General features: G+C 38.4%; 1 protein-coding gene across 1 annotated transcript in view; it reads right to left on the bottom strand.

The window, feature by feature from the left end:
• LOC145492436 (eukaryotic translation initiation factor 4E type 2-like) overlaps positions 1 to 22,724 on the bottom strand; it is a 78,113-nt gene extending 55,389 nt beyond the window's left edge. The window contains exons 1-5 of the mRNA XM_081471880.1: positions 22,620 to 22,724; positions 22,458 to 22,533; positions 5,605 to 5,679; positions 4,332 to 4,478; positions 1,290 to 1,394 (exon numbers count right to left, since the gene is read on the bottom strand). Of these exons, the coding sequence (XP_081328006.1) occupies positions 1,290 to 1,394; positions 4,332 to 4,478; positions 5,605 to 5,679; positions 22,458 to 22,533; positions 22,620 to 22,636 (420 nt within the window). The 5' untranslated portion in view covers positions 22,637 to 22,724. The remainder of the gene's footprint in view (positions 1 to 1,289; positions 1,395 to 4,331; positions 4,479 to 5,604; positions 5,680 to 22,457; positions 22,534 to 22,619) is intronic.
• Positions 22,725 to 25,753: the final 3,029 nt, after the last annotated feature.

Here is a 25,753-nt window from a genome sequence, read left to right as displayed (position 1 = left end):
TCAGGTTATTTTTCTGGGGGAGATGGAGGGAGTAAGTGCAAAGACAAAATTTTGGTGCAAATTAACCCCTGGCTCATTGTTGACTTTTCTTCTGACATGTTTCTTGCAGAATTGTCTCTTGGGAAGTCCCTGATATATTGCATACGTAATTTCTACAATCTTGGCTACACTTATTGGGTATAATTTGTTAAATTTAAACGGAAAAAATAGCAAAACCACACACTGAAAAATTACATGCTCACAAATGATCATTTTTTGAGTTTCTGATTCAAAAAAAAAAATCTCTTTTCCTTTATGGTTAATTATTGTAATCAGGAGCTCTGCTTTTAGGTTTGGCTAAATCTATAGATTATCTGCTTGCTCTCATTCTGCATCCAGCATATCCTTGTTGGTGCATCGTAGTAATGTAGTGTTACATGTTGATACTCTCTCTTATTATTAACAAAAACCCTCAGCCCCGACTAAGAAAACATGTGGTTGCTGGATAGTGAATAACCACAATGGTGCAAAAAGAGTTCTGAAGTTTTTGTTTTATTGCACAGTATTCTTTAATATTTTAATAGTGCTTGACATGCATGTTCTCTGCACCATTGCTCACATCATTGCAAAGGTGGACAGCCTGCAACTTGCTACGTGCAATGTTGCACAAAAAGTTCAGCATGCGTCCAGGCATTTAGGCATCGCACATACTGTATGTGGTCATTTAGTTTAAATACATGTACACCAGTTTTTGCTGTGATGATTTGTTATGTCGGAACCCTTTTCTATGCCGGAAGTCACATATTCTCTACCTTTTCTTACATGTGTGGCCTCAAAAAGGGAACCTCTTTAGGGCCCAGCAGCTTCATATACATGTAATTGATTACAGGAGGTACATGTAGACGTGTAGGGTATGGGTTCTATGTTGAGCATACAATGAAATTGGTTAAAAAAATTGTTTGGTGTTGAAGATAAATTTGGGTAAAAAAATTATAAAACATTAACAATATCTAATTAAGATAAAATTAATTTTTGGACGATAACATGAAAAGAAATGATAAACTCGCTATTGTGCTCTTCCAAAAAGCTATATATGTCACCTGTCACCCATCATTAACATTGTTTCTATTTGGAACTAGTTTTCTGAATCACCAGTGGCACAGCACTATCTCAACTACCACACGAAACTGATGGCTGTTCAATGAATAACATGGAATAACTGTTAATTACATGTATCATTCTAGGCTGTTCGTTCAAAGCACTTTACCTGGTCCAATATAATATCATGAAGAGTTTGGGACCACTCTTACCTCCCACATGGGTTTAATCCCATCCTTAAATAGATGAATGTCACTATGCCCTGATAAATCGCCTGGCCTCACAAAGTAACTGTACAATCCCCAAAACTGTTCAACCTGGCAAAATGAAAATTACATGATTATACAGTGTGTGGTACATGTTATTAGCAAGACTAAGCAAACAGCAATTGCTCTTGTTTCTGTTAATCTCTCCTCACATAATTTGTCAATTAAATACACCGACAGTATTAAAAATTATCACCGACACTCGCAACAAAAGCAACCAAAAAATATTTTCAAATGATTTTCAAAAAATGCAAATGACAGACTGCAGAAGTGTAATTCTACATGTAGTTGATTGGAGATAAAACAAAATGAATGTTTAAGGTTACGGTATACCTTCAGGGGTGTCTCGCGTGCAAGCGATGTAGCGCGTAGAGTTTAAGCGGTAGATACCTAAACCCCTATATCAAATTAAAGCTTATAGAGCTGGCTATCAAACTATTCCAAGAATTTTGAAATAAAATGAATTGTCAAGTTTTTCACAACCACTAAATGCAAGCGCCCGAATCACCTTGTGAGCTACAAGTCAAAGTGATTTTTGTTTTTCGCCAATTTCATTTTTTCCTCGGTTTCAGGGCCCAAAGCGCTTAAAAAATGTGTCTGCATTTTGCCATATTTAATTGCAGTAAAAAATTACAGAACATTTTCGAAATAGGATTAAAAAAATGTAGAGTGATCGTACAAAAATCGCTCTCGAAGAAAAAATATTTCGAAATTAACAATTCGCAGACACGTTTTTGTAGTTTATATGTTAAACTAGCTACTGTCCAAATTTGAGGGCAATTGAACAAATTCCCTTTGAGTTATAACTCTTTAAAGTGTCTGCTTCAAGCAAAAAAAAAATATTCGAGAAAACAGCGTAAGAAAAATCTTCTGCTTTGCAAACAAACTCCGCCCACAAACGCATTCAACTGGGTTCTCAGATAACTGAGCCAATCAGTGCAGGGAAAGTTTACTACTGTTAACATCCTAGTGAAACCCACGTGTTTTGCAATGCACTCAAGGTGCCAAAGGTGGAGAAATAATTTTTCTGTAGCTCAGTTTTTCTTGAAGCTGGTCACTCTGGCAAAATGGGGAAGATGAAAAAGGATACAAACACTAGAGAGGCTGGACCAAGAAAACAAATAAAAGAAAGCGCGACGGAGCAACTGTGCATGGTCAACTGTGCATGGATAATATTTCAATGGGTCTCAATGAGTCCAACGATTCGTCGATATCGGATTCATCGGAGTCTCTGTCAACATCCCTGTTATTGCTGTCAAGTTCCCAAATTTTTACATAACCTTTCTTTTCTCTTCCCTCGATTTTTTTGCCCGCCTTATACGATAGCTATAGCTTCATCCATGTGGTGAACTTTCACATCTTCACTCATTGATGTATTTTCACTTGTTGTTCACTGCTTTCGCTTTTTCAAACGGGTCCATGTTTTTAACGTGGTCTACCTTTACTTGTAACTTAATAGAATTACACCTATTACCAAAACTGCTTGGTAGTCAGAACAACAAAGCTGATCAACTGAAGAGTAGTCAATTCGTGACATCCGTACGGGTAATTCCTGTGAAAATCGTCTCGGTTGATTGCATACGTGCCATAGGGCTGTCAATCAAGATGTAAACTTTTACTTCCGACGAAAACGTAAAGCCGCCATTTCTCCACCAATATTTAGTCTTTTTCAAAAATTTTTTTCAGGAATTAGAGATTATTCTTTGACCACTACTTTGACCCAAAAATCCAGATTTGAAGAAAACTGCTGACCTGAAGGTATACTGTAACCTTGAAAGAGGAATGCCATCTGCTAAGTTTGCTACATGTATTAATATCACTTGCCTTTTGGAGTGATTTTATAACCAAAACTAACACAACTTGCGATTTTTAATACATTCAATTAATTCTCCAGGAATCTACTCATAGGTTGAAACCTTGTACATTGGGGACAACTCATGATTAATAATACTAACCATTGTTTTTTAATCAAATTGATTAGAATCTTGATTGAAATGACATGGCATGCACGGTATTGGTAGACCACTACCTCAATAGGCTAGATTATCATTTTGCTAAACGATGAAGTCACCAAAGCATGGCATTTGCCGCTAGTTGTTTGAACCGATACAAGTTTTACTATTCATATAATTACGCTAATCTCTTACTGTTGCTTCATTAGCACAAGCAAATAAAGCACTGAACAGGCCGGATTTGAGTTTGTTTTGTCATGACACCGCTTCAATACAAGGTCAGCTGATTTTTTCATCCAGTATATTTCTCTACTTCTTTCAAAAATCAAAACATCTATTTAAAAACAACCGTGCTGTCAAAGCTGCTAAAAGTAACCATTAAGTTTGCGTTGCATTCAAATCCACCTTCAAAGGATTTGCTCCAAAAGATGCTGCTTTGAAAACTGAGTTCTTTGCACATGTTATTTCTCCAAAACAAAGCACAAATCAAGGAAAACAATTATGAAATGATGCTTTTCATGTCAAAACAAGTCAGTCTGCCAAGAATGAGCTTGATCCTGCAAAAAATGAAAATTGGCTTTAAAAGCGATATACGCCCTTTTTGCATGAAATCCTTCAATTAACTTTGTTTTGCTAAAAGAACTCACAGGTGTTGGTACCACATATGAAAGAAACTTGTTTTCATGTTTTTAACATGCTACTACCAGTAAAAAGCATTATCCTGTAAAAGGTAAGGTAAAGTCTGCATATGAGCCTAGTAACTCATCAGGCTGGAGCTTATCCTGGTTTCAGTAGCATGAAGTGACTAGGAGTATTTCTACTCCCCCCTGGATGGGATGCTAGTCCATTGCAGGGTTACCCCCCAGCATTAAATTCACCGGTACCCATTTATACACCTGGGTGGATAGAGGCACTGTGAGAGTAAAGTGTCTTGCCCAAGAACACAACATAATGTCCCCGGCCAGGGCTCGCTCTGGAGTTGAGCTCACCAACCATAAGGTCCACCGTTACCCTGTATACAAAAGAGCAAACTTACAGATGCAAACTTTCCAACCAGCTTAATATTGTCAGCATAATTGGTGGATGACTGAAGTTTTCCTGGTGCTCTCCGTGAAAACCAAAAGGCATATGGGCATTGCAGAGGATGCTCTCCTTCACCAACTGTCACAACTTTGTTCTCAAGCTATGAAACATGTAAAACCATCACTTAAAAGAAAAACCTCAAGGCTTTATCCATCAGGATCACAACTTCCTATTTTCAAGTAATTAATAAGTCAAATAAATATTCAAGTAATACATCAAACATCACTAAGGGCGAAGTTTTGACTTTCTAGGTCTTTGGAAAATTATGAACCACTGCACGTGAATATATGAAAGATCATAATAATAAGAACTGCAGGGCCAGAGAGATGTGAAGACAAGAATATCTGCTGAAACAAACAAGCTAAAGGAGGACAAAACAGAGAACTTACTTCTTATTGAATTCAGGTTTACAGTTTGGACAAAACGACCGTGTGTTGTTGAGCTATTAGAAGTGCACAAGAGAAAGGGACTTTTGCATGTGAAAAAGAACAACAGATTACTGTAATGCATAACCCTCGAGGAACTTTGAAGCTCAATGAAGTTCAACTCATAGGCAAAACAACATGACCTTCAAAACTCATAAACCCAAAATACATGTACAGTGTAAGAGGCAGCCATGCCATTGACAGATAATAAGATGTTACCCATGGAAACAGGGGAACAAAAAATTGGAGAAAACTTAAAGACCACATAACTCGGCAAAAAGAGGCAGGAAACTTGAGTTAATGTGTCTACATGTATACCAGAAAGCAAGGGTTGAATGTAAGCATAACTCCAGGTAGGATAGTTTAGTGGACATTTTTGCTGTGAAAACATAAAAATCAACTTGGAATTAGCACTGAACAAGTTCTTAATTATTAGGAGTATAATCTGGCAATATATAGAAATGTATGTGCAAAGTTAAGCCGCACAGCTAAAGTAAAGTACAACAGTCTGAATCAATTGATTTCTGAAGAAAATGGACCATATCCAGTTGTATCTGCCCCTAAAGTATTCTTGCAAAATCATGATCAACAACAACTACTAATTAAAGTTAACTTGCCAGTGAAAACTTACAGGAGTGATACTTTTCCTCCATTATTTTATCAATTCATCTCAATTGTAAATTAAAGTAAGTGAATTTGCATTTGAAGGGTCATCAGATATTAAACTGATGTCAAAGAAGTGTATCTAACATTGATGAATCATAATCTACAAACTAATGAAAATAAATTGGCAAAACATACCTCAGTCTGAAATTTACTTCGTCTCTCTTCTTCCTCTGAAATTCCATCACCATTGACCCCTTCATCACTTCTTTCCTTTGAAATAAAACAATAGGTGCTCTTGGTTTTGTCATATAATAACCATGAATTAATCAAAATAATCATAATAATAATAACTTTTTCTTATGTGTTTGTGATCATAGCCAAGGGTGGCTGTTTACAACAATGAGATAAGCTAAGGTATGGGTTGCGAGTTTGCAAAATGCGATTTTGCCCATCATGCAAACTACCACTGCTGAAAAAAAATAATACATTTACGTTCAGCTGAAAAAAAAGCATGTTAAATGGAGAAAAAATACCGTGCATTAGCACACATCCCAAGAAAGATATTTCCTAGTGTGTGAAAGGGTCAAAAAAAAAAAATAATGACCATACCAAATCACCCACACTCCCATCAAAAGTCATATGTCTATCTCTTAAGAGATTTCTATCCCTTTTATGATATAGTTGGAGGTTTTGTATAGATGGTCTTCAATGAAGACCAACAAAATACTTCTATAAGCAAAAACTGGGAATATGACAAATCTAATTTGCTGTGGTCAGTTTTGATATTATATTATAACTATATTATATAGACCTTCCTTTAGCCTGACTCCATCAATACCTAATCTCTTAAGATTGCTTGACTGGATTTTTCAATAGTGACACCTTCCACCTTTAAATATAAATCAAAACGCACTAAAACATAATACAGTAGATTGATATCCACACTCTTGCTAGGGATAGACCAAAGTTTTGGGTGCCGTGTACATGTATTTTATTGAAATTGGAGTTACCAGCAATGCAATGACGTCATTGCTGTTTTTCCTCATGTTCAATTTTCTTGAAATCTAGAGGTTTTCTTTCTAAACTGTCTACTGTGCTTGTAGTTTAGATGGTATGCCTGATGTGTAGCGAGTTTAAACAAATTCTACAAGAGCAATTTCGAGAAATCTTTGGCTGAAGTTTTCAACTGTTAACATGAAACAAATCTAATCGAGTTGCTCTAGTATATGTTCGCCCGGCTTACAGGAAGCGTATTTGGAGCACATGTTATTTTTATACACATGAACCACATTTCCTGAAAAGTGGAACAAAATCGCTTCATTTGATTTCGAAAAATATGAACTTGAATAAGGTAGCTATTTTGCTTTTTTGTCAAAAATTGGCTATGTTTTTACACTGAGGCGAATATTAAAAAAGTGGTCATTAAATTTCTTTTAAACTCCACCCTCAATGAGATTAATTCATGTTCAACGTAATACCGGAGTTTCAAATTAATTGAAACATTTCAAGGCTGCTATTTTTCAGCCTCGACCCAGGAAAATATTGCACTGATTTTCACTCATGTTGTTTGTTGTCTTCATTATAATGTTCTTTAGTCTCGAATCACCATGTTATTGTACATTTCTGTATATCATGAATTCATAAAACATGCGATTGCTTTCTGGCAATTTTCACAAAGCATGCTAAAAAATATATGTCCCACTTTCACTCATCTAATGTTCATGCAGCCATGCCGAGGAGAAGCAGTGAGCGCAAGCGGAAAATCACTATGCTGGATGTCTTGTTTGTGTTTAACATAAACAGAAACAGAAACAAGACGTATATTTTATTGTTATTGTAGTGCTAGCTCGGGATATTTTAGCATGCTTCGGAAAAGCGCTGGAAAGCAATGTACAGAAATGTACAATAATAGCAATATGAATTAATCTCATTGAGGAAATGTACAATAATAGTAATATGAATTTAAGAAATGAACAATAAATGTACAATAATAGCAATATGAATTAGTCTTGTTGTGGGACAATTCTAAAAAAAAATTCATTGGGTGTTTTCTAATTCCCGCCTGGTTTAACAATTTTAGGGGCAATTTTTGATAGAAAGCAAAAAAAACACACCCCACACCAGTTGATATTCAAGCGAATGTTTCTGAAAGTCAAATGGAGCGATTTCTCTGAGATTTTCACACGAGGTAATTAGATGTTATAAGATTCATTTAAGACCAGAATACCATTTACATGAAGTCAACTCTTGCGGACATAGTTTACAATAACATTTAAAACAGTTTTACTTTTGTTGTATTTTGACACCTTGAAACCTCACTCATAATTTTCTCGAAAATCCTGTCACAGATTCTTTTTAAATTTCATCATCGTTAAGACAAGTATGTCAAGTCCAAGATCCCGACGTCGTATTCCCAAAATTATCCCTGATGTCAAGTTATTCTGTCTTATGTAAAATGGGGCATGGCATCATTTCTTTGCCATGGTACCTCAGATCCTGGTGAAATGTACCCCATTTGAGACTTTCATCTTTCTCTAGCACACCAGTAACATTCGATTTTCTGTTGGAATGATAATGGTGGTGCTCTAGTCACTCAAAGTTGAATGGTATCATTGCTCAAAAATCTGACCATGCCACCTTAAATATTGTCCCTCCTTTAATAGCAATAGCCCAGTTTAATCCAATCATATCACATACTGTACATGATGCAAAAGCTTATACTTAAGGCTGCATAAATCTTTTCTAAAAGTGATAACAAAACTTTTCTTGAAGGCACAGATTGGCAAGTTCATGTCCCCACAGAAATCGATTTACACTTTCAAATAACGTAACATGAGTGTGACAAAGAGGCGCATGCTAACTACTGGCACTGCATACATTTGTATTTGCATTACATCACCAGCATTGTCAGTTAATGGTCACACGCTAATGTTGCCTGATGAGCATGGTCAGTCTTGGCGATACGAAACAGAGCTGTGGCAATAAAGCAATTGGTAACATCTGAAGCCTGGATCTGAATTAATCAACAAAATTATAGTTACCGCTCCTGTTAAGTCAAGCACTCTCAAAAAATTGTTCTACCTAAGTATCCAGGATTAACATCGCATACATTTTATTGAAGCTCCCTTTACAGGGCTTTTCAACCAAAATATTCTACAGTAAATATTAACATAGGCACGCAAGGCGTGCAAGAGTTATTTTTTTGTGTGAAGTGTTGGAGATAGAAGCATTCATGGTACAGTAATGATTTGGTTAATTTGACAAGTTTTTTTGGTTGCAATGTTACATCAGTCATAGTAAGATAGCTAAATAGTAAGCCATAAAATGTTTGACTGAACAAACTACAGTAATCTGACACGTCTCCATATTAATGTAGATACCATCTTATTTTCTAACAGGCAATTTGATTCGTTCTTTGATACAACCCGCACTGTGATTGGTGTGACACGCACACATGCGTAACTCCCTCACTCACCAATCACATAACCCTTCCAACCCCCAAGAGGAATTTTTGCTAAAAAATACTCAAGTTAATTTAGAGACTTTTTCGCATTTTATACGAGTCGTACACTGTAAGTTTACCTTTTTACACAACACAACACAGCACAACTTCACGGAAAATAGAAAGAAAGAGAAAAAAACCTCTGACACGTTGAAAGTCTGATTTAATTAAATTGCACTTTAACTTGGTGCCACGCAGTCTTCAAAGAACATTTGAACAATTTTCATACTTTTTACCTTTAAACATATCGGACTGAAATGAATGTCATCAAATAAAACTATTAAACTGCTACTGCAGAGACGTAAAAACCATCCAGAAACAAAAGCTTCTTTTTTGTTTAATATCCTGGAAACGATAGCCGATAACTTGTCAGCTCTAACTGAATTTACTCCCATATAAAAAACAAAAGTGTTAAGTTACCATTTGTTACTAAAGATAGCAAACATCTCGTGGGAAAGAGTGGTGACAATTTGTCTGCTCTAATTGAATTTACTCCCTTGTGAAAAACAAGAGTGTCAAATTACACTTTGTAACTAAAAAACAAAAATATCTCGTTATATTTGCATGCAACAAGAACAAAACAATCGTTACCCGCACTTACTATTGTAAACGTTAGAACTGTTTCAAATCTGAAGTCTCGTCCCCTCTAAAACATGTCCTAAGAACTAGACGCGACGATTCGTGACCTCTAATTGAATTTACTCCTTGTGAAAAACAAAATTATCAAGTTACCTTTGCAACTAAAAATAAAAGTATCTCATTGCATTTGCATACTACTAAATCATGAAATGTTTCAAACCTCAAGGCTCATCTCGTTCATTTAACTAAAATCCTCAGCCTAACCCACAGAAAATGTCGAAGTAAACCCAATATATGAATACTTCCTCCTCTTTTACAGAAGAATAAATACGGCCGTTCTGATCTCTATCGGAATCAAATCTTCTCACATACCGTTTACCTTTACAACAAGAAATTTGATTGGCTGTTTATAGTAGATCCAATCTGATTGGTGTGACATACATACATCTCTCACTCACTCACTCACTCACTCACTCACTCACCCATTGACCCGTCCATAACATACCCGACGCGCCGACTAAGAGGTATTTTTTTTACAAAAAAATAACTCCAAAATGTTATATAGAAAAATTAAATAAAATCAATTTAAAATATAAGATATTGAGTAAGATTTGGAGGCATGCCCCCCCCCCTCCCCCATAGGAAATTTTTATTTTTTATGAGGCTCTGAAATGTCATTTTCCTCCAGTTAGCCTGAATACCACTCAAGTTAGCCTAAATAATGCTCAGGTTAGCCTGTTTACAGTTAACTCTCAATGGTGGAAATGGTAACACGATTCAGTTATAAAGTCTACAGTCTGCATTTTACCCCTTGCCTAGTCTGCAGTCTGCATAATATTTTTACCCTCATTCTGCGTTTTACCTCCGGCAGGTTTCTCTTGCAGGTCAAAGGTCGCAGGTCATGGGTTGCAGGTCCGGCCATGGATAATGACAGTTTTCAGCCTTGAAGGCAATCTTGAAATTTCCAACGAGTGACCGTTTCGCTCTTGTGTTCCTTTTTAACCTTGGAAAATATTATTTTCCAAATTGTAGTGGTGAAGCAATTTCACTCCATCACTCCTGCACTTCCTGTTAGACAATTGAAACCCTGGGGGGGAACTCCCATATGAAAAGGTCAGGGATTTTTTTTTTTTTATTTGTTATTTTTATAACAGAAGAAGACGCAAATCCTTTGTTTGGTTATCAGAAAGATTGGTGTTTGGTGTTGGTAAATTGAGAAAGCATTGTAGTGGGGTTAGGCTGACATTGATTTGGTGTAAACTATTGAACCATTGAAGAGACTCGTCACATAATTTCAAGAGAGATTGACAATCAAAGAATGCATGTTCAATAGAGTCATTTTCACCGCACAGAACACATTTGACACAGTCAGTTATTCCAAATCGATTAAGTTCTTTATTAGTGACTAATATTCTGTGCAACAACTTGAAATAGAATTGTCTTAACTTATTATCCCGAGTGATTTTATAATTGTTTTGGATACAGTTCACCCATTGTCAGCAACTTCAGGACAATTTTTCCGCCATGATTTAATAGCAGTAGGTTCTGTTTTGATTTCCTCAACAAAAAGTTTATAAAACTGCTTGCAAAAAGTTTTCGTTAAATTGAGAGCGATATCTTTAGATAGTTGGAAATCAAAGTTTTCGCAAATTGAGTTGAGATCCCCAAGGTCCATGTGAACTGATGCATAACTTTTGAGATAAGCGGGAATAGCTGAGGTGATTTGGTAGTATTGCAGAAAGTTAACTTTGATGTTATATTTATCGCTGAATTCTTGTGGTGAAAGATAATTACCTTGATTGTCCAGCAAGTCTTGCACAAAAAGAACATTACTATCCTGCCACACCTTCCAAAAGACCGATTTGTTTTCTGTAGTTATATCTCTGTTGTTCCACAAAATGAATTCGCGTTTCAAGGGATCTTTGTAATTGCTACGCAGTTCTTGAAAGTGATCAAGGAGTTCTCGATAAAAGAGAGGGATTTTTCTGTCTAGTTTCTCGACACTGTAATTACAGTTTAGAAGAAAAAGGAGCCCGCCATGTTTATCGAAGTAGTAATTAGGGATAGCCGTCCAGGTGTCATGACAGTTATTTAAGAGTCTACTTATCCAACTGAGACGTAGCGCTTTTACAACAGTCCTGAAGCAGGGAAAGCTTAGCCCAACCTTAGATAAGGGGCGGAACAGAACCTGTCGCTTGATCTTATCTCTCTTATTCTTCCATAGAAAAGCAAACAGTTTACTTTGGGTTTGTTGTATCACTGTTTCTGGGACAGAAAGCATGGAGGCAGTATAGATTAGCTGAGACAGACCTAGAGATTTTGCTAGTATAGTTCTTCCAAAGAGCATCAGGTCCCGCGACCGCCATGTATTAAGCTTCGTTTCCATTTTCCTTATTTTGACATAAAAATTATTGTTGTTGTTGGCAGCTGCATCGTGGGAAAGGTAAGTTCCAAGGAATTTTATGGGATCTTTTGGACACTGGAATTTTAAAGGCTCTATCTTATTTTTGCTCGAAGCACCAATCCACAAGACTTTTGTTTTCTTTTTATTTAATTGCAAACCGGACAATACTCCAAATGAATTAACTATACTCATGGCATTTCTAAGTGACGTGGTATCTTCAAGAATCAGGGTTGTATCATCCGCAAACTGTGAGATCTAAAGGGTCAGGGATGCTTGTCGCAAAATTTGAGTGTTACTCATACCTACCTACCTACCCACCTACCCACCCACCTACCCACCTACCCACCTACCCACCTACCCACCTACCCACCTACCCACCTACCCACCTACCCACCTACCCACCTACCCACCTACCCACCTACCCACCTACCCACCTACCCACCTACCCACCTACCCACCTACCCACCTACCTACCTACCTACCTACCTACCTACCTACATACATACATACATACATACATACATACATACATACTTTATGGGCTTGTCCCCATGGGGCTTTTCAAAGTCAATGTTACATTACAAAATTTAAAAATGCAGAAAGCCAAACACATAACAATGATAACTTAAAAAGAAGACAACTGTTGAATAAAAATTAAATAAAACAGTCATCAAGAAGCTCATGCCTGATTAGGCGCTTGAAATCCGTCACGGTGGACAAAGTTTAAGTTCAGGCTGCAACTCATTCCACAGAGAGGTCGCTCTATATTGAAAAGTCCTTTGACCGCTAGCAGTGCGGAAGAGTGGTATGTTCAAAAGTTGAGAGTTCCTGGTAGTCCTTGTCGAGACGGCAGATCTTCTGACGAGCTTAGATGTCAAATACTCTGGAGCACATCCCGTCATGCACTTAAAAACCAGAACAGCAAAACGGAAATAAAGTTGTTGCCTGACTGGTAGCCAGCACAAGTCTTTTTGCAAAGGAGTTATGTGATCAAATTTTTTAGCGCCGCACAAAATGCAACAAGCGAAATTCTGAACTGCTTGGAGCTTGTCCAAATTAGCTTGAGTAGTATTGCTCCAAACAGAAGAGCAATAAAATAATTTACCAAAAACTAGGGCATTTATAATAATAATCAAGGCGTGTTTATCAAAAATATACTTAACACGATTAATTTGGCCTAATCATGACATACATGAGGATACAGTGGAAACAATATGCTCATTAAAGGTTAAATTAGAGTCCAGTGTGACTCCAAGGTCTCTTGCAGCCTTTACGGGCTCGAGCTCCTTCCCCAATAAAAATAGCCTAAAGTCAATAACCTTAGCAGTCAATTGCCGGCTGCCGAATATGACTAGTTTCGTTTTATCTGGGTTAAGTAAAAGCTGATTATTAAAGCACCAATTCCGAATACTTAGCAAGTCCTTATTCATCTTTGCTATTGCTTCGTGCTGATCATGGAGTTGAAATGACAGGAGTAGTTTGGTATCGTCAACGTAACAATGCGACGAACAATTTTCTGGAACAGAAGGGAGGTCATTGACATAGATGTTAAAGAGTAATGGACCAAGGATGCTCCCTTGTGGAACGCCAGAGCTAACAGGTAGTTTGGTCAACAAAGTTGCATTTATTCGTACAGCTTGGTATCGCGAGGTTAAGTAACTGCCCAACCATTCTGTCGCAGATCTGGATGCACCAATGTCCTGTAACTTACCGAGAGGTATTCAATGGTCAATACTGTCAAAAGCTTTACTTAAATCAAGAAGGACAACTGCAGTTAGTTTCTTTTTGTCAATGGCATTTAGGATCTCGTCAGTTGTTTGAATGACAGATGTTTCTATTGAATGCCACTGTTTATTTTCGCTTTGTTTGGATGATAAACGGCCTCTCGAGAGCAGATATGACGTAAACTGATCGTGAGCGACGCGCTCACAGACTTTAGAAAGGACAGGGAGTAGCGACATTGGTCTATTATTGTTTGGAATGTCGTGATCTCCAACCTTGGGTATCGGGGTCACTTCAGCTGTTTTCCAGGCCAAAGGGAACGTGTCAAACTTTGGAATAATTCCTTTGAGAGGCAGCCTTCTTGGGTATGCACAAGTGGATCGCTCTCCAGAGACAATTAGAGTTGTTTTTGTTGTTTACAACCTGCTCTGCAATGAATATTTTCTCAGCCATCCTTATTTCATGTTTGACCTCACGACAGAGGTTCTTGTATACAGACCAAGCATGTGGGTCTTTGTTTTTTTGGGCTACCTTCTTCCATTGGTCCCTAGATCTCATAAGGTCCCGAACTTCGGGTGTCACAGAGGGGTTAGGACGTCTACAAATTTTGACTGTTTTGATGGGAGCTTGTACGTCCAGTACATTGTTGAATAACAGGTTAAACGCGTTCAGTTTATCTTCAGGGTCATCGAAAACGTCCAGAATGGACCAGGGTACTTGCGAAACGTCAGCAAGAAATTGATCGGGCTGGTAATGTTTGAAGCTCCTTGTTGTAACATAAGTTGGCTTTTGACATTGATTTTTCAAGTGAAGTGTATGCAAAACAATATCATGATCGCTCATTGAGCACGGTTTAACGATAGTTTCCCAGACTTGTTGCGCATTTGAGGACAAAATAACATCTATAAGTGTCTCTGTGGAAGCAGTCACTCGAGTTGGTGTTTTAACCATCTGAGAGTCAGAGAGTCAGGATTTAAGAGGTTACAGTTTAAATCCCCTATAATGTGTATTGGTTTGTTGTGTAGAGAAGCAGCAATGAAGCTAGGAGCTATATTAGTCTCCTAAAGGAGACTACTATGGGAGTTGCTCGAGCTTCATTAGACCCCTAAAAGATACCACTTAAAACGGAATAGGTTCGATTACTAGCCAGTGTTCAAGAAAGTATCCCTCACGCACTTGTAGACCCGACTGAGAGCGTTTCTTTTAATTATTATTTCTTCCAGTGCACCCTAAAGGTTACTTTGAGAGCTTAAAATGGTGATGTTTCGTTGTCAACACCCTAAGTGAGACATAAATCCTTGATTTGTACCCGAGACAACAAGCATCCCTGACCTTTTCATATAGGAGTTGCCCCACCCTCACCCCCCAGGGTTCGAACTTCTGCCGTTTTAAGGCCATTTTACCGTCACTTGCATCATGTCAAGTTAGGTATTCTTTGAATTTCTGACGCAAGTACTCAATATCTTACTGCAGAAATGCTCTACATTGAATAAATTTTTGCATGTACGTTTTTATAAATAGAAGCTACCTGTAATTATATAAATAGCTCATTTCCCGAATGTGCCCGCTCATACAGGTTTAACCATACTTAATTGCAGAAAAAGAAGATATTGCAAGTCACAAAATTGATGAGCTGTATGAATTTTCCAATGATTCAAGCTGTGATTAAATGTTTTAGATGATCAACAGTCAAGAGAATTGAGGAGAATTCGAACGATGTGTTCCACTGTTTATTTATACGATATTGTAAATAAATACAAGTAAAAACCAACATGGCGAAATGAGGAACAACAGGCTGGGAGTTCTGCAGTCTTTAATATCGCCCTTAAAAGGGAAGGGAAAAAAACTGCAGTTATTACAACACAGGGTATTCATATTTGGTCACCCATCCAAGTACTAACTCCACCGAACTGGGCTTAACTTTGTTGAGCAGAGGAGACATGGTGCTGTCCTTGTGGTATAGTAACTCTACGCTGAATGCACTTTTTTTAATTTCTAAGATGAGAAAAGGTAACAAAGAGAGAAAAAAATCACTGATACTGGCTGGGAAGATAAAGAAAGAAAAAAAAATGAGAGGAATGAAAATGAGAATTATTACTTGCTTAATGGTGATTGGACAAGAAGCGGTACTTTCCTTATAATTGTCTCGGTCTCTCGGACCGATAACTTCATGAATGTTTCCAACAGTGTTACATCTCCTCGTGTAATCTCTTACTGTTGCGTTTTGCACTATGTCTTAACAATGCCAGTGTGCTTAACTTCAATTTAACCTACGGATTAAAACGTCACGTCAGTGGCATCAAAATTGTCACTGTTTACAGACAATCCATTTTCCAAGTTGAGTGGCTCATAGCCACTTTGATTATAAAGATACAGTGGTTTTAACAGATTCCAGGAATAATAGCTAGACAATCTCCAATGTTCTAATTCAGATTGAGTTTCAAAAAAAAAGGAAAAGGCATTATCAAGCCACTGTTTGCTAATTGTTTAGCCACTGTTAGTCAAGTATGTGGTGTTGTGGCAGTGAGATAAATCAGTTAAAAAGGTGAGTTTTGTTAATTGTCGTAAAAAAATGTGCCATACCTACACAGTAAACTATGCCATCCAGCAAGAATTCTTTTTAAACAATTCATCTTTAAGTTCTAAACATTCAAACTGGCCTTATATTCATCATGCTTAATTGCTAGTTGGACAAATTTACGTAATTGTTTCATAACTTTATGCCATTAACATGGTCAGGTGACATAGTATTGTGAAGGGCCAATTATTCTTATTGCAATGCAGTTTTATGATAACAGACATGTTTGATATATCAAAATTCTAACGTGGCTTCGAGACATTCTGGTTAAAAAATAAATGGCATGCAATGCATGCAGAAGTGATGACATTCAACTGTTATTTCTAAAATTCTGTCTAGAAAATTGGAATATAAACAAACAAACAGATGCTCACAAAAGGCATGGGCCACGCTGTGGCCTTTTTTGTTTTTGTCCCACAAGTTTGTTGGGGTATTTACCCCCAGAGGGTTATTAGGGTCACATGTTGGGACATACATGTAAAAGATATACAATACCACTCTGATAATAATTATTATATTATTGGCCCAAGGCTGAAAAGCACTTTCTCATTGTCAAAGCATCATCGCTCACGCTGGCTAGACTTTTTCTTTTTAGATGTTTTCTCTCCCGAGAATGTTCATGTTGTGAAACAGAGGGCTGCTCTAGACTAGAAGGTAACGACAAAGCTGCTTGTGGCTGTGCGTTTCACTGCTGAAGACAAATCAGCTGTAAGTCATTTCCACTATGCTATGAAAACTGAAAGCGTTGAAATTCGTGCAGATTAAAGTGGTTGGCCATACTGAAGAATTATAACTGTTAATGTTTTGTGACAATTGCGAAAATGTTGAAGCAAGAGTTCTGTGCACGAAGTGTGCTTGTGTTGTGAAATCTAATTTCATTGACATTGCAACAAAAGAAAAATAAAGAATGTTTTTTTTAAGGCCATTAGGCAAGATATGACCTGCTTCAATTATTGGTCTCTTTGATCTTAAAATGTCAGCAACATAGTTATGCAAGATCAGGGTCGCACATGTCGTGAGCATCTTATCAGTTTAAAATAACAAAAAGTCCTCTCCTCCTAAATTACTGATGTGAGAATACAGAACATGGCCTTGCATCAATATTTCATTGAGAGTTTTAACATTTTGGTTAAAAGGTTTAATTAATATATGATCGGAATTTCTGTAATGGATAGCTTAACAATGTGTGTGTTCAGATAAGTTCTTTTAGATGAACGCCTATGTATCGAATAGTTCACTCTTGTGACTCCTTGCAAGTGAGAAAATCCCACCCGCCTCTCCCTGGTGTTTCAGGTGTTACAAGTTTTCATAGCTTTGAAGTATATGATTTTAACCCCATCTCCGAGTTCGTCTGTTTATGATAGTAATTTTTAATTAGTTAATCTCTACACCCAGATGCATTACAATAATCATTGAAAACAACTGCAGTCAAACACATTGCTACACATTGTTTACCAGCACTCATTCCAAACAGTGAAACATCACCTTGATGATAGTCAGCCGTGACAGTTTTAGAACAATCCACACAGTAACAAGGCTCAGGATTCATTTCCACAACATTAGCTATTCGAATCAACGAAGGAATGTAAAAACGATACACACACACTTGAGTGAACCAAAACCTTGCATAGTAACTCATTTGCCACAAGCGGATTACTTTTTTTAAAGTTGGAAGATATATTGCCCCCAGGTAAAACATAAACAATAGCATAAACCAGAACTTCCCTCTCTCACAACTTGAGTATTCTTTGACTTTCAAATGAATGTTGTGTAACCCTACCATTGTCGTATAAATGGTGTGTATTATTTACTAGCTCCCAGAGTGCATTTCGCTTCCACAGAATTTGTAAACATTCCCGTGTCTTTTAACATCCAGACGAATATGGAATTTTAACCAAAAAGCCTTGAAGTCATGTTAGAATTTGGATATATCAAATATGGGCTACTGTTATTTATGTTTAGTATGTCCATATTCAATGTAAAGATTTCAAAAGGATAGTTCTAAATAAAACAGTTCATTTGCTATCATAATGAATTGTCTTATTACGATAAAATATATATAATACATGTCCAAAAGCTACATTTCAACCCATTTAGTACATAAGCCACCCCTAGAAAGTTTTCATTAAAAGTATATAGTAAAACTTTTTTAGCTCAGGTTTGTTGCATGGAAACATCGATGAACCTCTTGGGATCCCATGCAATTCTTACATCGCAAGTATTACAGAGTGCTTTTTGATTTTGATGTGACCTGCGACCGGTGACCTGCAAAAGAAACCTGCTGTTTTACCCCTGGTCTGCAGTCTGCAGTGAGCAGTCTGCAATCTACATTTTACTCTGACCAGTTTCATGAGAGAGACTAGAGACTGTCAAACCAGCTGATTTAACTTATTAATAGTGACAAGTTTTGCTGAAAATTTATTTGTAAAATCTAGGGGTATCCTGTCCAAATGTGCATATATGGTCAGAACACTGCTGGGGTAGGAAAAATAAAGTTACAAATTTTGGTCTGAAATATAAGAGCATCACTAATGTGCGAGCCTGCGAGCCTGCGAGCCAGAGCCGCGAGGCGCGAGCCTCGAGCCACAAGCCTCGAGCCACAAGCCTATTTTTGCGAGCCACTACATTTTTTTCTGTTTTGTTTTAATTGTTTTGTTTGAGTTTTTAATTTAACGTTAACGTTTTACTCAGTAAATGCTACACTTGGCAGAAGAAACAAAAAGTTTTGATTTTCTTTCATGCGTGAAATTCCGCGCAAGTAGTTTTTCCGTCCCTATCAAAACGGATTTAAAGGTCAGTTTATAGTTTCAGATATGAGTGAAATTTTGAGTTTCCCTAGCAAATTTTCGTATCAAAATTTTGATTAAATAAAATTGACTAACATCCAAATGTGTGGTTCCAGAAAATATCCATACCCCCCACGGAAGGTTTTTTCCCAGTTTGACCCCCCACCCCCCAGGATTTTCCGTTCCAGGGGGACTTCATGGTACTGCCCCCACTCCCTAGAATTTCCATGATTTTTCTACTTGGGCGCCCCCATACCCCTCGGAAATTCCGTATCCATAAATAACGAGACAACTCATTAATAATTACTGTACTAAAATTTAGCCGCAGCTGTTTATAGTTATATTGTAGACGAGGACGTACCTTTTCACAGTGGACTGCAGATGTGGCACGTTCCTTCATGTCATGTTAAAATGTTTGAACCAGCATTTGAACTAATAAACATATGACTTAGAGGCGCTTCACTCCCACATGGCATAGCAGCTGACTTTTTCTTCATTAAATTAAAAGACATTTTTATACAAGAATCTCAGAACATACATAAAGCTTATTCAAATAACCCAATCAAAGTTTTAATTTATGAATGGTCAAAACAACATATCAAATTACTTTACACACGCAGTAAAGTCATCACGCAACATTTTTTTCCAAACAGCTGTTTCCCAAATGTCGTTTTACATGTATTTCTTCTTTCACCAAAGGAATACATCAATTAAGTCATACGCTTTGTCTCTGTAGTTTGTAAATGATAGTTAATTCATTTTGTGCCTTAGTTTAATAAAATTTGTCATACATTTCATACGTTAAACACGCACTGTTCAGTCGTTCTATAAATGACATAAAATCTTGGCTACTGCTCCGATGCCCCTCGCTGTCCAATGTTACATATACATGTAGTTCAAGACAAATGGCTTTGAATTGACTTTACTCATTTAGCAAACTATTAACTACACGGATAATGATGAAAATATGTGATAACCTAGTTACGACAAGACTGAAACAGCGAATAATTTTATACGAGTATCAAACGAAATAAACAAAGTACGAATCTCATTTAATTGACAGCAATGATTAATGCCAGAAAAAGCATCTGAGCTGCGTTTAAGCTTAATACAGCACGATCTAAGTTCAAAGTATAAAATATCATCAACTTCATTGTTCGAGTATCGCTGCACCTCTTTGTCAGCTTTTTGTTCAACTTGACGTCCAACAAACACGATGCTCCGGATTGCCATCTGTTGTACAATGTTGGAAGAAAAATGGAAAATATATGACAAAGAATCTAACGTTTATTTCAATGGATGGAACATTTCTGTCGGTTTAGTTAACTGAATCGATTGGGAAAGTACGATAGTATTCATTCAATCGCATTTCACACCCACTGGAAAGAAAATTCTTTGAGTAGCCCCCCTCCCCTACGGAAATTTACCTCTTTCAGACCCCTTACCCCTTAGAATTTCTGTGATCCTCCATAGGGGGTATGGATATTTTCTGGAACCACACAATATAAACAGGGAAACATTCAAGTGAGGCGAATTTTAGGTATTTATAAATGTGATATATCAAGAAGCACCACCACAAAAGATTCATAATTTATTTATTTATTTATTTTTTGGCTCCCAGTTGTCCATTGTTTTGACTCTCAGGAAGCCAGGCTCTTAATTGCCTTTTTTAATAGTTCCCCTATAAAATCGAAGGAGTGGACGACTGCGAATCTCGAACCTAGCTGTCAACTTATGAAATGTCACGCTGTCATGACACTTCCGTTTACCTTGCTTGCAGCTACCAAAAAGCAACATGGGAAAAATGTCTGGCCTATAATATCTGCTTAATTGGTAGAAATAAAAAGAGAGGAAAACTCTCCATCACTTCAATTGCCATGCTACAGTGCACCAACACATGAAGACCGCCGGTGTTTACTATTATGCCAAAGATTCCTGAAATTTCAGTTGGAAGTAAAATGGAAAGGTCCATTTTGGTTTCTTCCAACCGGAATATTCAGAATCACCTCTGGAGGTGGTCCACTTAATTATTCCCGTTGGACCAGTCCGACCGAAATTTGCCATTCTGTTTTTGACAAACCAGTTCACAGCCCTACTGCTCTTCACTTATGTAGGGAATTTGGAAAAGGAATAAAAAATGGTAAGAGTCTGATTCCTCTTGGTTAGCCTGGTTTGATCAGAAAATGTCGTTCAATTTCCCTTGGTTACTGACATAATGGAAGCATGTAATAAATACCATATTAGAGCATTATGCCCATTTTTGGATTTTTTTGGTGGGAATCTTTCAGGGCTCGCAAAAAGAGACACGCAGCTCACAGCTCGAGGCTCTGGCTCGCAGGCTCGCAAAATAGCATCCCCCAAATAATATATAGATTTAGCCAAGCCTAAAAGCGGAGCTCCTGGGCCGGGTTGTTCAAAGCCCGATTACACTAACCCACGATAAGCAAGAATTTTAATTTGAGTTTTGAAACTTTATGGTGGAGTTTTCCATTTCTGTGGTTTGGCCTTCTGTTTTGAGTTTCAATTATCTCAAGGTCATCAAAATACACAAAAAGCAGTGAAAAACATTTGTATACAAGAAGAATTATACTTCAGTCAACTTTTATAATCCTGGGTTAGTGTTAACCGAATTCCGAACGACCCGGCCACCAACTTAACCTGACATGAGCCCGGAATCTAATCGAAAACCAGCACTTGGTCAGCGGTTAACTTCAAAAAAAACATGTGACCTCGATGAGCTCTAAACTTGAGCCTGCGATATGGTCACACGATACTGATCAGTGGATACCTTGTTATGACAGATGTCAATTGACCATAACATGGATGTCCAATATCAAAGGGTTACGCTACAAACCGAGGGTGCATGTCTCTGTCAACCTATTAGCTGGAGTATAGCTGGCATGTTGGGCAACGCCGCCGCCGCCGCCGTCGTCGTCGTGCATACGCGCCCACAAGCAATGCCGCTAGCCATGAAAACCTTGAGAAAATTCATTCGTGGGTTTCTTTTTCTTTCCCACATGAGAAGGGGGCTCCGCTTGGCCGCCCTTCGGGCCGCCAGAGCTCCACTATAATAGGAATTTCAAGAAGCTCGCCACACACCTGCAACCAATTTTCCAGCAGTACCCGGGAAGTTATGTTACTAAAGTTATATGTTTTCACTTGAGCTCAACTCGATCAATATTTTTACCACAATTGCCACTAATCTCGCAATCTGATTGGCTAATTTGCCATTGTCAATAAGAGTCGTTGTGTTGGCTGCACCTCGTGAGTCCACAACATTTTGACCACTGTGATGACGCGTATCGTTGTCGATAAGAGTACAGACCACGCTAAACCACATTCGATTTGTTAAGTAGCCTCTTAATTTTACCTCACTGAATAAGAATAGTTACTACTGTTGAATTCCTCGTTGTTCCAAATTGAAGCAAATTATTAAAACAGGACTGTGCACAGACTGTATTATATTTTCTTACTCACCGCGCTTTTTGAATCACATTCCTCGTCCTCCTTATCGTCGGTACTGTCACCATTATTTGAATCATCAAACTTGAGACTGTTATGACAAAAAAACGAGTCATATTGATCACAAGATTAAAATGAAACTGCAGCAGGATGAAACTCAACAGCAAGCACACTTACGCCTCGAACTTGTTCATTTCCGTCAATAAGTTAACTTGAGCTTAAATATCTTTTTAACAAAATCCTCCATTACAATCTTCTAACAACGCGTATTTTCCGGCGACGAACATCACGCATGTTTACTTTGGATGATACACTTAGTTTTGGTGAATCGTGGGCTCATCGACACCTGACGATCGGTGACTGAGTGACTACTTTTTTACTTATTTTTGTTTTTGAAATTTACTTTTGACTGGCATATTTTTTGGTTCTGGTCACAAATTAGTGTTCAATTATATCGGAGTGTTTGTTATGCACAGGCCGCGCTAATATGTGACTGTTGACGTGTTTTTTACGATAACCGCAGAAATTCTCGCGCGCTCACTGGCGAATTTTTATTGTCAATAAGCGGACAGACACATGAATTCATAATTTTTGCGATGCGTCAACAAACGAGAGCGGACAATCTGACAATTTGTTATCGTACAAAAACAAATTGATGTCAGTTTTTAATGCGCCTGTCCTGTTATCAGCTTACGTGTAGCCGTACCCACGTAGGCTAGTACTCACCGTCCCCATCGTCCCCATCTTGAATTTGAGAAGGAAACTGCTGCTCATCCTCGCGTACAGTCGGCTCAAGAAGCTTTCCCGCTGCTCTGTAGCCCTGACCTGTAGCTGAAAAAAGGTCATCCTAGGAGACCCAGGGCCTAGGGGCAGTTAGTCGACGCGATATTTTCAGACGACGCGATGTTTTTGGGCGAAAGTTTACATGAAGAAGTAAAATTTCGCCCGAAAATATCGCGTCGTCCCGACTAACTGCCCCTGGGTCTCCGAGGTGGCCTGAAATGTCAGTCATCTTCCACCGTTCAGCCGAATCGCCTGGGCCGGGTTGTTCAAAGTCCGATTAAGCTAACCCAGGATTAGCGGGAATTTTGATTTCAGTTTTTGTAACTTTGTGGTAATTTTTGTGTAAATAGTTTTTTGGCCTTTGAGTTTGAATAATCCCTAACTACACAAAACATACTGTATTTTCTCAATTAAACACCCCCGGCGTTTATTTCAAAATTGGCCTCGTGGACCCGGCGTTTATTTGAAGGCGGCGTTTAATCGGGGCCCGGCGTTTATTTATGAAGTGCAATATTCTGTCATTTTTTTCAGATTGATTTATTCACCCATCCTCCGAAACCTAGGGCAGTTTGTCAACACGAAATGACTTTTCCATTCGGTAAACTGTCCCTGAGTCTTGGAGGATGATTATTGCTAAAAGATACAGCATTATAAACAGCACATGTATGTTACAATCAGGACATGTGGCACTGAACAGAACAAAAATATGTAAAATAAATAGGAGCAAGTATGGATACAAAGTTTTAAGTTCCGTATAAACGGCAATGTCGCCATCGTTCTCCTCGATACTATCAGTTAAGCGTCCGCATTTACGATTTTTAATGTACCTTTATCTTCATAAACAACAAACTCGTTAACTCCTTCTTCACAGATGTCTGGCTCTAAATCCGCGAACGGATCGTTTTCATCAACAGGAGCAGCATGTTGCAGTGCAGTAAAAAATTCTGCGGCCCTTTCTGTAAACTCCTGCCTTCCATTACTAAGTGGGCCGTCTGCCTTAAAACAACGGATTTTGTCATCCTCTGATCCGTTTATGGGCAATGAGACAGCACACGCTTCAAAACTCTTCTTGATTACGTCATTTGGCAGGCTCTCGATACAGCTGTGCCGTGAAGGTGCCTTTATTCGACCAGCCGGGGTTACTTCATGTCCTGTTTCTGCCATCCAGTCATCGTACGCTATTTGGCACAGATCCTTAAAAGGCTTGTTCCATGACACGTCGGGAGCCTGGATATATTTTGTGCAGCCACCAGATACCAACGCTGAATCGATACCAGCCTGCCGAAGGGCTTCTTTTACTCCATTCGTCATATGGCGTTTGTATGTGTCCCAGACAAGAAGTCTCGGAGCAAATGATAGGCGGCCTACAACATACTGCACCCATTCGTCCGTCAGGCTTTCATTCATCCATCCATTGGCCGAGGAGCGGATGACGCACTTTCCGGATAAACGTCTGTCTTCATTCATCCTCTTTGCATCTGTTTTCCCACCTCTGAAGACGATGAATGGCTTTAGTTTTTGCCCATTTGCCTTGGCCGCTAGGCAAACACTTACTCTATCTTTTTCATGTCCAGTTGACCTTATGGTGACACGCGATGCCCCAGCCTCATTCACAGTAGTAGAGCTAGGCATATCAAGCCAGATCGGTGTTTCATCCATAACAATTACGTTTTCCTTTGCATACTCCTTTTCATGAAATTTGCGCCTCACGTTATGAATAAAACTGATGACACGATCAATAAGGTTTCCGGGGTCATGCATGCTGTGCCAGGGAGGTACGTTTGCGCAAAGTTAAACCATGCCTGTTCATAAAGCGAATTACCCAGCCATTACTTGCTTTGAAGTCTTCTTGGGATACCTCTTCGTTGTTGTAAGAACCAGCGGCGGCATCAGTCTCGTTCGATGACTTAAGCTCATGCCAAATGATCTCTCCTTTCTTGCTAATTGCCCGCCTGGAAACGCGCTGACCTCGTGCCCTGATATCGTGAATCCACTCGAGCACTCCTTCCTCAAGCGCAGTTGAAAGAGGCTTTCTCCCGCCACCGTCTAGTCTTGGGTTTGCTGCATTCTCAAACTCCGCTTTCTTTTGGCACCATTCTCGGATTCTCTTAGCGTCCACGCAAAATTTTCGTGTGGCGGCTTCCTTGCTGTTGCTTTCTGCATAAGCAATTGCTTCGAGTTTTGTGCTTATGCTATAACTGTGTCGTTTCTTTCCCTTTCCACTAGTTGCACCTCTCTGCAGAGGCGATTTCTGATCATTTTCTTGACTTGATCCATTGGGAGATTCAGTGGAATTGTTGATAGTATCGATGTCCATGATCCTAATAACGATTGAAAAAAGTTGACGTGCCGGTACACTGTTATTTTACACCATGAAGCATGTTAAATGCCAGGTCAAGTTTATGCACGTGTGTGGTCACGCATGTAACGCAACCATCCGCTCTTGTTGCTTTCCTCTGCTAAGACGGCTAAGCTAGGTGGTATTTGGTCTCTATCCTTATTATAGTAAGACCTTAATATACGTATGG

This window comes from Orbicella franksi, chromosome 7, assembly GCF_964199315.1.
Source record: "Orbicella franksi chromosome 7, jaOrbFran1.1, whole genome shotgun sequence".
Lineage (NCBI taxonomy): Eukaryota > Metazoa > Cnidaria > Anthozoa > Scleractinia > Merulinidae > Orbicella > Orbicella franksi.
The sequence above is the reverse complement of the archived record's forward strand: the minus strand, read 5'-3'. Positions and strand labels throughout refer to the sequence as shown.